General features: G+C 42.9%; 1 protein-coding gene across 2 annotated transcripts in view; it reads left to right on the top strand.

Moving 5' to 3' along the window:
- LOC121861306 overlaps positions 1-13,115 on the top strand; it is a 115,769-nt gene continuing 102,654 nt past the window's right edge. Inside the window, exons 1-2 of one of the 2 annotated variants that reach the window (XM_042358953.1) lie at positions 1-64; positions 8,423-8,859. In XM_042358953.1, the coding sequence (XP_042214887.1) occupies positions 8,815-8,859 (45 nt within the window). In that variant the 5' untranslated portion in view covers positions 1-64; positions 8,423-8,814. Of the gene's footprint in view, positions 112-8,422; positions 8,860-13,115 lie in introns of both variants that reach the window. The other variant, XM_042358952.1, reaches the window with a different exon arrangement.

Genomic DNA, 13,115 nt, shown 5'->3' with positions numbered 1-13,115 from the left:
CGCGTAGACAGGTTAGCTGGGTGGCGCCGGTACAGTCTTGGCTCAGCCCTCGCAAGTGGTGTAGGTAATCGATTTGTCATCTGGCCACCTGGATATATACAACCAGTGATAGTCTGTACCTCCTTAATGATTGAAATATTTCAGAAATTACCATATATTTTATATTACACTTATTTACTTTTTCATAGCCATATTTACGATGATGGCTTACTCTGCTGTGCTTGTGATAATTACGTTAAAAATGGAAATAGTTTCGTGCTTGGCAGTTGGTGTAGGCCAGGCAGGGAACACTGTGCAATGATCGATGCCCACGAGAAGTCCCCTTCCTGTGCTTGCATTGCTTTACTTTATATAAACATTGTCAATGGTGTTTGTCGTATCATAACATTGCGTCTTGTCAATAATTTATAATAGAAACGGTGAGTAGGTTTAATGGGGTCGATAAGGGGATCCATAGGCCCATTGCACTGTAAATATTGTATTGTATGTATATGTCCTGTTTTTTGCATTTTGTTCTATTTGATCACATAATGATAGTGAGACTCACAAGAGTGATGAATGAATCACTTTAATTTCTCCAGTATTGCCCTTCAGTGTTAACAGTTGTATCCCAGAGTGAACTGACTTTACCTAAATACTTGTGGACTTAAGTTGTTTAAATGCATAAATTAACAATAAAAAACTAAAAATATTTCTGTTAAGTTAGCTGAAATATTTTTGAAGGAGTTAATTAAATCAAATCTAACTAAAAACATTGTTAAAATCATAAGGTTAATTTTGGTTCTTTTATTAATTCATCATTTGTGGTTCAGTCACATACTAAATTCTTACCCAAGTTTGTATATCTTCAAATCTAACAAAACATTATAGGGGGTCACTTACGAACAATCTTTGTAAAAACTTGTGAGAACAGTACTGGTGGCATTTAGACAAGATATGCTCAACAAGAACCAGTGTTGATGGATGGCAGATTGAACTTCATTCTCGAACTCTCATTACCGTTGCTGTCGTCAGTTTTTTGTGTAAGGTTCCTCAACTGCCAGCCAGGGTTATGTGCACCGTTCTATCAGACAGCGAGCGTCGTAAAGGTGTTCTCACTTTTTGTTACAATTTTCTTATATTATTTTTTTTAATATCTTAATTTTCATTAATATTTGGGTTTGTCGTTATCAGATTTATGATTTTTTTGTGTGTGAATGTGGTAGTATGTATCGATAGTATGTTTTATGTTATAACGTAATTATTATTAATATTTTATCATCATCAATGGTAAAAGGTTCGACTTGTAGGTAAAGTAGTGAGTGGCATACTGGAGTAGTGTTGCCAAGGTCACTTCGGCCACGACGCTCAGCTATGTAGTCTACCTTTTACCCCCCCCCCCCTCTTACGGTAAAAACATTAACTTGTGGTTGTAAATCTTGTGTTCCTTCATTGTTAGTCAAATGTCAAAGACCAAAAACCGACGAACGATTATATTGATAAGGTCAATGAAAAAAACAAAACAATCAAACAGCTTGAAGAAATAATCAACGTGCACAATAAACCGAGAGAGCCTACAGGGTATTACTACTGCACTAGAGACAGTGTTGTACTAACCTGGGTGAAATAAGTGCGAACGTACCTATGTATGGAATCACAGGAGCGAAAGAATACGCCAGTGTAGGTTTAATGTTACCGAACGAGACCTGAAGTAAGCCACACCACAAAATGCCAGTTTGACAGTATGTATCGACAAACCATTTTGTCCTTGTGGTGGCCTGTGACTCCTGGACACATACGCACAAGTGAACGTACATTTACATTAATATACTTCTCTCCTAACGCACGCCTTGTGAAACTTATCAGGGTTTAAGACCACATAGTAGTGAGGAGACCGTTACAGTGAGCCAGCAGTCAAAAATGCTGGCTACAAGATCCTGCAGTGATGAGCGGCTGGACCTCAGTATAAAGTAACCTGATATCTGAGTGATAATAAGAAGCTAACTCGGTTTCGAACGTCATTTCGTGTCACAATCGACCTCAATACACTTCTTTAATAGATTAAGACATTTTTCTCATATAAATCAAAGTACAACATTATTAATGCGGTACTGTTATTGACAGTGTTCAGAATAACGTATACAATATTAGGAGGGTAATTGCCATTTAGCGAGTTTTAAGGATACTTAGGAATTTCGTGTACGCCCTCGCCAAGGATAGTTCTGTGGGACTCTTGAAGAATATATTTTCCATAACTTGGCGGGGACATTGGTCCCCACACTCCATGAGAGCGTGGGTGACCTTGACGATATGCACAGGGGAAAAGGAAACAATCTCTAGAGACAACTGAATTACGTGGGCGAACATTCACAATCTGATTCCAGTTCCTTGTAACACCATCGAAAAAGTGCTGTGACGTAGACGTGAATAATTATAATATTAATAATGCAGGTAACAGTAAAGTCTCGGAAAGAAAATTGATAGGTTTTTTTTCTTACCAGATGTTGGCTCAGTCTTGGAGGTCACCTGTCCTGGGAGACTAAGACTGGTGGAGTCTCTCTCGCCTCTGCCAACATGACCACACAGCTTTGAGGACACAAGACAGTTATAACGTAGTTGAACACAATAATTACCTTAAAGGCCTAACATAACGGGAAGACAACACCTATTAATAACGCTGAGAAACACGATAACGTCCAATATATTCTTGTTAGTTTTGGGAAGTAGTCCGTGGTCAGATTATTTTTCACTTTCGACGCACTCATATATTTAACTTGTTTGATTATGAATGGTGTGTAATCGGTACGTGTTTCAGCCTACACTGTTCAGATTAACGGTAATTCCATTTATAATTATATATATTGGGGGGGGGGGGGATTGCGTGATAAATTTGACTGGACTTACAAGAAATTGTGTGATGGTTCTAAATGGCCTAGGGTGTGTGTTGTTCCAGTGTTTGTTTATAACAACTTAGGAATGTTTGAGAATGTAGTTAAGTTACTATAATGATAATAATATAGATAATTTAGATAACTTAAGAGTTTGGTTCATCAGTTCATGTGTATGTGGCCTCCGGTCGTTAGTGAGAGATGATAGTCTTACAGTAGCCTAATTACTGATGAAGTGCCTTGGTAGACCAGTTCTGCGCAAGTCCCTGTCGTGAATTTTGATTCCTTACCGCAGTTGTCGAAGCCACTCCCCCATCTCACCAAGAGGCGCTCTTAGACTTCGACTGTTGATGCTGCGGGCCTTCTTGTCTTGTTTCGGATTCATCTATAAAGCAAAGTTTGGGACAACTTATGGGTCTCTCTTCTTTTGCTACATCGTCACACAAGGTACTTCCTGTGGGTAGTTGGCCACCCTACAATTTGTGCACATGACCAGTCCAGCGCAAGCGATTTTGTTTCAACTAAGCAAATAAGTTTGTTGTGAGTATGTTGGCTTGGGGAAGGTTGTTTGCATTGGTGGTTCTGTCCTGTCATCCTCAGATGCGTTGAAGACAGTAAGTGAAAGAAGTTCAAATTGTTCTCTTTGTGGTTATATGTTGTTCACTTTTCAGTCATAGATGTTGATACAGTAGTTTGTCGGTAGTTCAGGTCCACTTGCTGAAACTGCCAGAGGTAGGGACTTTTTTTCTCAGGCACAGATTTGAGTACCTCTTGGAGTGAGGAGGTTCTAATTATGGTTAAACCCAGGGAGGTCTTCTTCGAGGGGGGATATTTCTTATGGGAACCATGATCAAGAAAGCACTCCTTGTCTCAATACCATTATTTTCGTCACCCCGATGTCCAGTTAGGGTAATTAACATTCATGGAACATAGTGCTATGGAGTTAATATTCCTCGTGGGCGACGAGTGCAACATCCTCGGTGATTATATATATTTTCTAATGGAAGTTTTCCTCCGTCTAGTGTGCTGAGACGAGCAGGATTGTAAAGATTACCCTCGGGTGTAGCATTTAAAGCTAGATTCTACCTTCGTTGTTTTGGAACACATACTCGAGGAGGATGGCAAGAAAGATCCCCAAAAGTGTTAGTGCAAGGACACAGCCTGGCTTAATGCTACTCTTGGTGTCCCTGGGAACTGAAGGGTCGTGTGGTTGCTGTTTTGCAACAGCCCCATCCCACCCCACAGGGACATAGATACGTGTCCTTATTTTAACTTTGCCGCACATTTCCTACCCTACACTCCTTACCTCACAACAAACTTAGTGCTAGAAGAAAGTACAAAACAAATATTCGAAAAAGAATTAAACACGTAAAAGCATTGCAAATGAAATGGTCTTAATTAAAGTCTGAAGTAAAATCTACACTACACATTTAAGAGTAGCAAATAGTAAAGAAAATATTGAATCACTGTGCATTTTAAATAATTTCCTCTTAATATTGCTAGTATTTTAGGTGATAATGAAGACATAAACACTAAGTTTTACAGTAGGTAATATCTAGGCGAGTCAGTTGTGTATATAGTTACCAGACATATGCCGATCTCTACCTAGTACATACCATTGCCTTACCCTTGTGTTGTACCACCCAGCTTAGTACCCTATTATTGTTCCACCTCCCTCCTAGGCTATGGTTAGCTCAGTACTTCCCCACATTATCATAGTAACTGTAACATAGATCGTAAATGGATTATGTGTTCTCCTTATTGACACTCAGAGAGTATTAGTAACACAATAGTTAGCGGGTCCATTATGAGTCTTTGTATAGGGCTTAGCATCTACTGGTTAAGTCCTGGTAGCTGTGTCGATAGAATGGAATATTAATCTTCAGCGCCGTACATAACCTTTTACCAGTTATTGATGAAAATTTCCGATATGGTGACAAATTCCATGATGGGTGTTTGAGTGTGGTTGTCTCCGTCTCTCGTTACCTCTGTCATAGTTCACCCGCCCGTAGTGTGTGTGTGTGTGTGGGACGGGTGGCGGAAGTGTCCGAGTCCAACAACTGAAAAGTGTCGGTGTAAAAATTTTCAATACCGGGCTAGGTGTAGTAGGTGGTGTTGAAGAAATGTTTATACGTATCCTCTTGAACTCTGAACTCCTGTGAAGATGGAATTAGGAGATTGTATTGATTACGTGATTTATGCTTAAAGGGATAATTATTCAATCTGCTTTTCTTGATAAACACTAATCACACAGAAACTAATGTTGACAAATACCTGTAAGTTTAGCGAGTATACTACAAATTGGCGCAAATATTTGGAAACTGTTGATGAATGAATTAAAAATAATAATTATTTATGGACCATGTTGAGGAGTCACTTGGGGTGGAAGAGTAAAGTGTAATTTTCGTAGGGTTTTTCCTCCAAGGACGCCGTGGGAGGGTGAGTCTTAGTCCCGCGGCTCTGCCAGGATAAAATCAATACTCGGCAACTGTTGTCCCTGTCCGCACACCTACACTGACTGCTGAGTGGCTCATCTTACCCACCTACACTGACTGCTGAGTGGCACCTCTTACCCACCTACACTGACTGCTGAGTGGCTCATCTTACCCACCTACACTGACTGTTGAGTGGCTCATCTTACCCACCTACACTGACTGCTGAGTGGCTCATCTTACCCACCTACACTGACTGGCTGAGTGGCTCATCTACCCACCCACACTGACTGCTGAGTGGCTCATCTTCTGATCTGGCCATCACCCACACTACACTGCTGGACTGCTTGACTGTTGAGTGGCTCATCTTACCCACCTACACTGACTGCTGGGTGGCTCATCTACCCACCCACACTGACTGACTGTTGAGTGGCTCATCTTACTCCACCCACACTGACTGCTGCGGCTCATCTTACCCACCCTCACACTGACTGAGTGGACTGTTGAGTGGCTCATCTTACCACCCACACTGACTGTTGAGTGGCTCATCTTACCACTCCACACTGACTGTTGAGTGGCTACACTCTGAGTGGCCCCACCACTCCACACTGACTGTTGAGTGGCATCTTACACTGACTGCGAGGCTCATCTTACCCACACTGACTGCTGAGTGGCTCATCTTACCCACCTACACTGAATCATACTGACTGGTTGACGCTGGGTGGCTCATCTACCCACCCACACTGACTGCTGCGGCTCATCTACCCACCACACTGACTGCTGAGTGGCTCATCCACCCACTCCACTGACTGCTGAGTGGCTCATCTACCCACCCACACTGACTGCTGAGTGGCTCATCTTACCCACCCACACTGACTGTTGAGTGCTCATCTTACCCACCACACTGACTGCTGGGTGGCTCATCTTACCCACCTACACTGACTGCTGGGTGGCTCATCTACCCACCTACACTGACTGTTGAGCACCTCTACCCACCAAGGACTGCTGGGTCATCTACCCACCTACACTGACTGTTGAGTGGCACCTCTTACCCACCTACACTGACTGCTGAGTGGCTCATCTTACCCACCTACACTGACTGTTGAGTGGCACCTCTTACCCACCTACACTGACTGTTGAGTGACTCCTCTTACCCACCTACACTGACTGTTGAGTGGCACCTTTTACCCACCTTCACATACATGCAGGTATACCCAAACACACCGCTCATCCGTACAGGTTGATCATCGTAGAAACGTATTAATTGAACACATGAGAGTATGGCTGCAAGCATAGCTACATCACAACTTAAACTCGTACACCCACTTAACAAAAAAAGCATATACTGTGTGTGTATATCCATCCCAAAAGCACATTTATAGATGTACACGGATAAACCCGCATGCTCTTCACACATACGCACGGAGAAGAATGTGATGATGGAGAAGTGAGAGAGCTATGTAGCGAAGGGGGAATGCTTGAGGAGCGAGGGGAGGTTGGGACGAGGTCGTAGGCAAGACACTAGTGAGAGGAACAAGACAGCAGTGAGGGGAACAAGACAGCAGTGAGGGGAACAAGACAGTAGTGAGTGGGACAAGACACTAGTGAGAGAAACAAGACAGTAGTGAGTGGGACAAGACACTAGTGAGAGAAACAAGACAGTAGTGAGTGGGACAAGACAGTAGTGAGGGGAACAAGACACTAGTGAGTGGGACAAGACAGTAGTGAGGGGAACAAGACACTAGTGAGTGGGACAAGACAGTAGTGAGTGGGACAAGACAGTAGTGAGGGGAACAAGACACTAGTGAGTGGGACAAGACAGTAGTGAGTGGGACAAGACAGTAGTGAGTGGGACAAGACAGTAGTGAGGGGAACAAGATAGTAGTGAGAGAAACAAGACAGTAGTGAGTGGGACAAGACAGTAGTGAGGGGAACAAGACAGTAGTGAGGGGAACAAGCCACTAGTGAGGGGAAGATCTCGGCGTTCAATTAGTGAACTACGCACATCCTAGTACACACACTCGCTATCAGCAGATGTTGTTAGTTAGTCGGGAGTTGGTGCTGTGTGTCAGTCAGTCTACGCACAAGAGAGACGCCTGTCTTATCTTCCATAATACAGTCACACTCCCTCATGTAATATACCCAGCTGTCCACTTGAGAGGATTAACTGTATCTTTGTTGCTTCGTCGAACGTGTGAGTCCAAGTTTATCTTAGATTAGTCACAAAGTACTGCTATCAAGTTGAGGTATTTTTAAACTAATATCAACATTGTATTTATGCATTATTATTTGTTTATCTGTATTGATTTTTTTTTTATATTCTACGTCTAAATATTGTTGAATTGGTCTGTTTCTTTATAGACATCTGTGAGTATTATTATTATTTTTATGTATTTACTTATGTAGTGGTTTAATTTATGTACATGGTTATTACTTTTTTTAAATTGGGTTATTTGTTAGGTTTAGTTTTCATTCGTTAAAAATATATTTCGAGGCGGATAAGTATAAAAAAATATGAGGTCGTAAGGTTTGTTTTATACCCATTGTGTATTTCTTGTACATTACCTTAATCTCTCTGAATTGTGGGAAAATATTATAAGATAATTCATGGCCAAAGAAGCAAGACAATTTTACCTCGAATAACTACATCATTTATCATTCAGTTTATTTCAGTGCAAGAATTCTCGTTTAATAGAAATATTATGAGGGTGTGTGGTTGCTAGGGTGATAGTAGCGTGGCATCTTCAGCTGCACCAACAAACAAGCCTTCATGTTAGACCAGTGATGGGTGTGTACGTGAGGGCTGAGCTTCCTCTTGTCCCTGTGAAACGCTATATGAGAGTAAAGATTCATTTTTCTATACACTGTTTATTTAGTAACTTAACCGGTGTAGTGCAGTGTACACGTTCATTGTGTTTTCCTTGACTTCACTTGATTTCCTTATGACTGACATTGTGTGTGTGTGTGTCCCAAGTGTTTTAGTGATTTACAGCGTATCCAACATATTATGTGCTATTTAAGGGTGACATTCTTACTATAAACAGTGGATGTGGAGCTTGGTTACACGCGTATGGGCCTAGTGTGTGTATTTGTAGAATTATCATAAATGGAGTTTCATTCCAGGTGTGAAAGTGAACGAACGTGATATAAAATTTCAGAAAAAATGACGCACTTTGACCACCAAGTGCAACCATTATACCGCCACTTGAAAACGAGGTTGAAGTAGTGTGAGCGACTAGTGGAGCTGAACTATGAGTGTGGTTCAGTGAGTTAAACTACCGGAAGTACCCGAGGCTACTCAAAGTCAGCTGGTTAGTGAGCCAGACGACCGGTAGCGACTTGGGCGAGACTATCCTGAATGCAGCTAACGAAAAGTTATTGTTAGTGAGGAAGGCTACTGTGTTCATTAAGGTACCGTACCCTGAGGTATCTAGCCTACCGTCACTAGAGCACCAGACTACCTTCATTAGAGCATTAGGCTCCTGTCAACAGAAGAGGACTTGCCATGTACCAGGATGCGGTGGCGGAAGACTCAAGGATTCGACTTGACGGAAGACGGGGTAAGTACCTGGTCCTTACTGTTCTTGCTCCCTGGTACTCTTGCCATTTTTTATTTTTGCTATTATGTTATTTAATCTCGGACCTTTTTTTCCGGTACATGTAATAGGATACTGTGGGTATGTGATTTCTCAGGCAATCGTGTGGTAGTTTGACCCAATGACGATGTGTCCTTGACGCCTTTTTTTGCGGCTATGGGTTACCAGAGGAGTGTTTGTGGTGAAAGACGAGACTAACGGTATAAGTGTTCAGATGATTTGAGAACTTTACCACATGCCTTGACAAACATCTGCATATGGTGTTGTCTTAACAGTCAACACTAACAGCTGTAATGTCCTTTGGGTAAAGTTTATATTTTATAACACACACACACTAAAAAGGTACCCTATTTCCTAATCAAATATAAATTTAATGGAATGTGATATTATTGCAAAAAATAAAATAGTGAGATCTCAAAAGCAATTGTGGCATTAATCCAGGTCTTCAAAATTCTTGGCATCACTCTTAACACAACACACACGACAGTACTCAGAGCACAGTTTTTGATGGCTCTGGTCCCCAAATCCTCCAGATCAGTCAATTTTCTTCCAGAGATTAAGGAGACAGATATGTTGATAAAGGAGATCAAAGAGAAGGAGACGTGTAGGCGGGTTAAGTTTCCCGAGTCCCGCATTAAACCGTTACTGTGCCAGATGTATTGTTGTGTCCACGTGTCTCGCCGGGCCCTCGCGCCTCCAAAAATAATCATCCAAGCTGTTTGTCAAATCATTTACTATGTAGGCTACTGCTATTACATCCACATTTTCTGGGTTGTCGAAGATGTGTTACCTGTAGGTTATTTGTACAGTGAGTCCACACCAGACTGTCAGTGTGTGTCGCTACATCACAGCTAGAGACATTCTGGATGTCAATTCATGAGCACATTAATGGTGACTCATTGTTAAGGCTTAAGTACTTATAGAAATCTCTCACATTCTTACCGCCCCCCTTACTGTGTGTCACCATCACAACCTCCCCCCTTACTGTGTCACCATCACAACCTCCCCCCTTACTGTGTCACCATCACAACCTTCCCCCTTACTGTGTCACCATCAACCTCACAACCTCCTCTGTGTCACCATCACAACCTCCCTTACTGTGTCACCATCACCTTACTGTGCTCATCACAACCTCCCTACTGTGTCACCATCACAACCTTCCCTTACTGTGTCACCATCACAACCTCCCCCCTTACTGTGTCACCATCACAACCTCCCCCCTACTGTGTCACCATCACAACCTTCCCCTGTGTTGTGTCACCATCACAACCTCCTTACTGTGTGTCATCATCCAACCTCCCCTTTACTGTGTCACCATCACAACCTTCCCTTACTGTGTCACCATCACAATCCCCCACTGTGTCACCATCACAACCTCCCTTACTGTGTATCACCATCACAACCTTCCCCTTACTGTGTCACCATCACAACCTTTACTGTGTCACCATCACAACCTCCCCTTACTGTGTCACCATCACAACCTCCCCTTACTGTGTGTCACCATTACAACCTCCCTTACTGTGTCACCATCACAACCTCCCTTACTGTGTCACCATCACAACCTTCCCCCTGTGTCACCATCACCCCCCTGTGTGTCACCATACAACCTCCCTTACTGTGTCACCATCACAACCTCCCTTACTGTGTGTCACCATCACAACCCCCCTTGCTGTGTCACCATCACAACCTTCTTACTGTGTCACCATCCTCCCTGTGTCACCATCACAACCTCCTTACTGTGTGTCACTATCACAACCTTCCCCACTGTATCGTGTGTGTCAGTCATCACAACCACTACCAGTGTCACCATCACAACCTTCTGTGTCAGCATCACAACCCCAGTCCCAACAACGGTCACTACCAGGGAGGAGCACCGCCCCGTGTGTGTAGAGAAAGAAAGAGTGAAAGAAGATTAGAGGTGGGGGAAGAAAGTTAAAGTTCGGAAATTGAAGAAATTTCGGAGGAGGTAAGAGAGGGCGGGCTGACCGCCTAGCTAAGCTAATGGTGTGTAAAGGTTGTGTCATGGGTAAGTTATTGTCTGTCGGTACAGGCACTAGACAGCCTACCCTATGCCATATTGGTGTTTTGAGGGCCTTATTTCATATTCCGCCGACCCTACTGTGTAGAAAATAATACAATTTTATAAGTTCTCCTTACAGCATAACACTAAGCCATGTCAGTGGGCGGAGGGGAGGATTGGTAGTACCTGAGGACGCTTTCTGAGTGTGTTTGTCTGTTATGAGGCCAGCGAGGCCTCTTCAATATTGTTGGTTGTCCTCTTACCATCTAGTAGAGGATGTCTGGCGTTCATGTCCTACACATGAGAGAATATTTTCCCCCTTTAGAATAAAATTCGCAGGGTGTCAGGCTGTGTTGACCAGCAGTGAAACGCGTTTTGTGTTGACCATTAAAAATGCAACAGTTAAAACGCTGGCCAGCCATTGTTGTGTGGAGAGCAGCTTTGTTCCCTAACCTGCGTCTATTGTTGACTCTTCTCCGTGTTTTGTTTCATTATTTTAAGTTATTTTTAAACCTCTGGTGTCAGCGTGATGATGCTGAGGTTTGCGCTTATATCTGCCAGGTAACAAGACCTGAGTTAGCACGACAACGGAAATGTTTCGGGGATTTGTTGTGGTTTTGTCTTGTGAATTTTGAACAGTCAGTCACCTAACCCAGGGGTGGGCAAAGTGCGGCCCGCGGGCCACATTTGGCCCGCCAAATTATTTCTGTGGCCCGCCACTGCATTTGGCAATCAGAAAAAAAATTCTTATTAATTACAGAAATGACAATTTTGGAAGTTGGGTGGACATAGCAGCAATACTGGCTCGTCGCTGTTAACCTGTGGCCCGCGAAGTGTGCCACCATTCATGAAGTGGCCCTCCATCAAAAATAATTGCCCACCCATAACAGGTTAGGTCCTAACCTGTTATGCTTACGTGTTACCCTGAACAACTTGCACTTCCTGGCGTCACATAATACCCCTCCCCCCCCATATTACCCTCGCCCCCCTCCCCCATTTGCGTGGATTGGCGTTCAACATCACAATTACCCTTCACACTGATTCCCTTCGTATTGATCGCGTTTCTTGACATGGCAACACGTCACGTCACATTGGACTTTATTGTGTTACATTTCATCACGTCACGATTGATCCTGCATCACGTCACAATAGATCCTGCCTCACGTCACAATAGATCCTGCATCACGTCACAATAGATCCTGCATCACGTCACAATAGATCCTGCCTGACGTCACAATAGATCCTACATCACGCCACAATAGATCATACATCACGTCACAATAGATCCTGCGTCACGTCACAATAGATCATGCATCACGTCACAATAGATCCTACATCACGTCACAATAGATCATGCATCACGTCACAATAGATCCTACATCACGTCACAATAGATCATGCATCACGTCACAATAGATCCCCATCACGTCACAATAGATCATGCATCACGTCACAATAGATCCTACATCACGTCACAACAGATCACATCACGTCACACACGTCACAATAGATACATCACGTCACAACAGATCCACATCACGTCCAATAGCATCACGTCACAATAGATCCTACATCACGTCACAATAGATCCTACATCACGTCACAATAGATCATACATCACGTCACAATAGATCCTACATCACGTCACAATAGATCCTACATCACGTCACAATAGATCCTACATCACGTCACAATAGATCCTACATCACGTCACAATAGATCATGCGTCACGTCACAATAGATCCTACATCACGTCACAATAGATCCTACATCACGTCACTTTACATTCCATCATATAACATCACGATATATTGCGCCACATCACATTCTCTTCCTTATCAAAAAACACAACAGCACATTACATACCCTAACATATTACACTCTTAATATTACACAATATTACATGAGACATCACTTCATCAATCATTCATAGTAGCGGCCTTATATCTGAGGGTTGGCGGCCACAGTCTTCCATTCTAAAATAATGTTTTCGAGCTGTTGCTGTTTTTTGGGGGCCGGTTTGGTAACTTGATCAGTATCGGCGTCAGATTGCAACCTTTCGTGTCTAGGTCAGCTGAGGTTGTAGCAAGAGGCTGCTGTATTTTTGAGTGATCTACACGTATCCTCTCCTCCCATTGACCTGTCTCGTACAAAGTTTGCGAAATATGAAGAAAAAGTACTTGCGCAAACTTGTAATGCG

Source organism: Homarus americanus, unplaced genomic scaffold (assembly GCF_018991925.1).
Source record: "Homarus americanus isolate GMGI-L3 unplaced genomic scaffold, GMGI_Hamer_2.0 scaffold44003, whole genome shotgun sequence".
Lineage (NCBI taxonomy): Eukaryota > Metazoa > Arthropoda > Malacostraca > Decapoda > Nephropidae > Homarus > Homarus americanus.
Note: the sequence above shows the minus strand (reverse complement) of the source record. Positions and strands in the feature narration are given on the sequence as shown.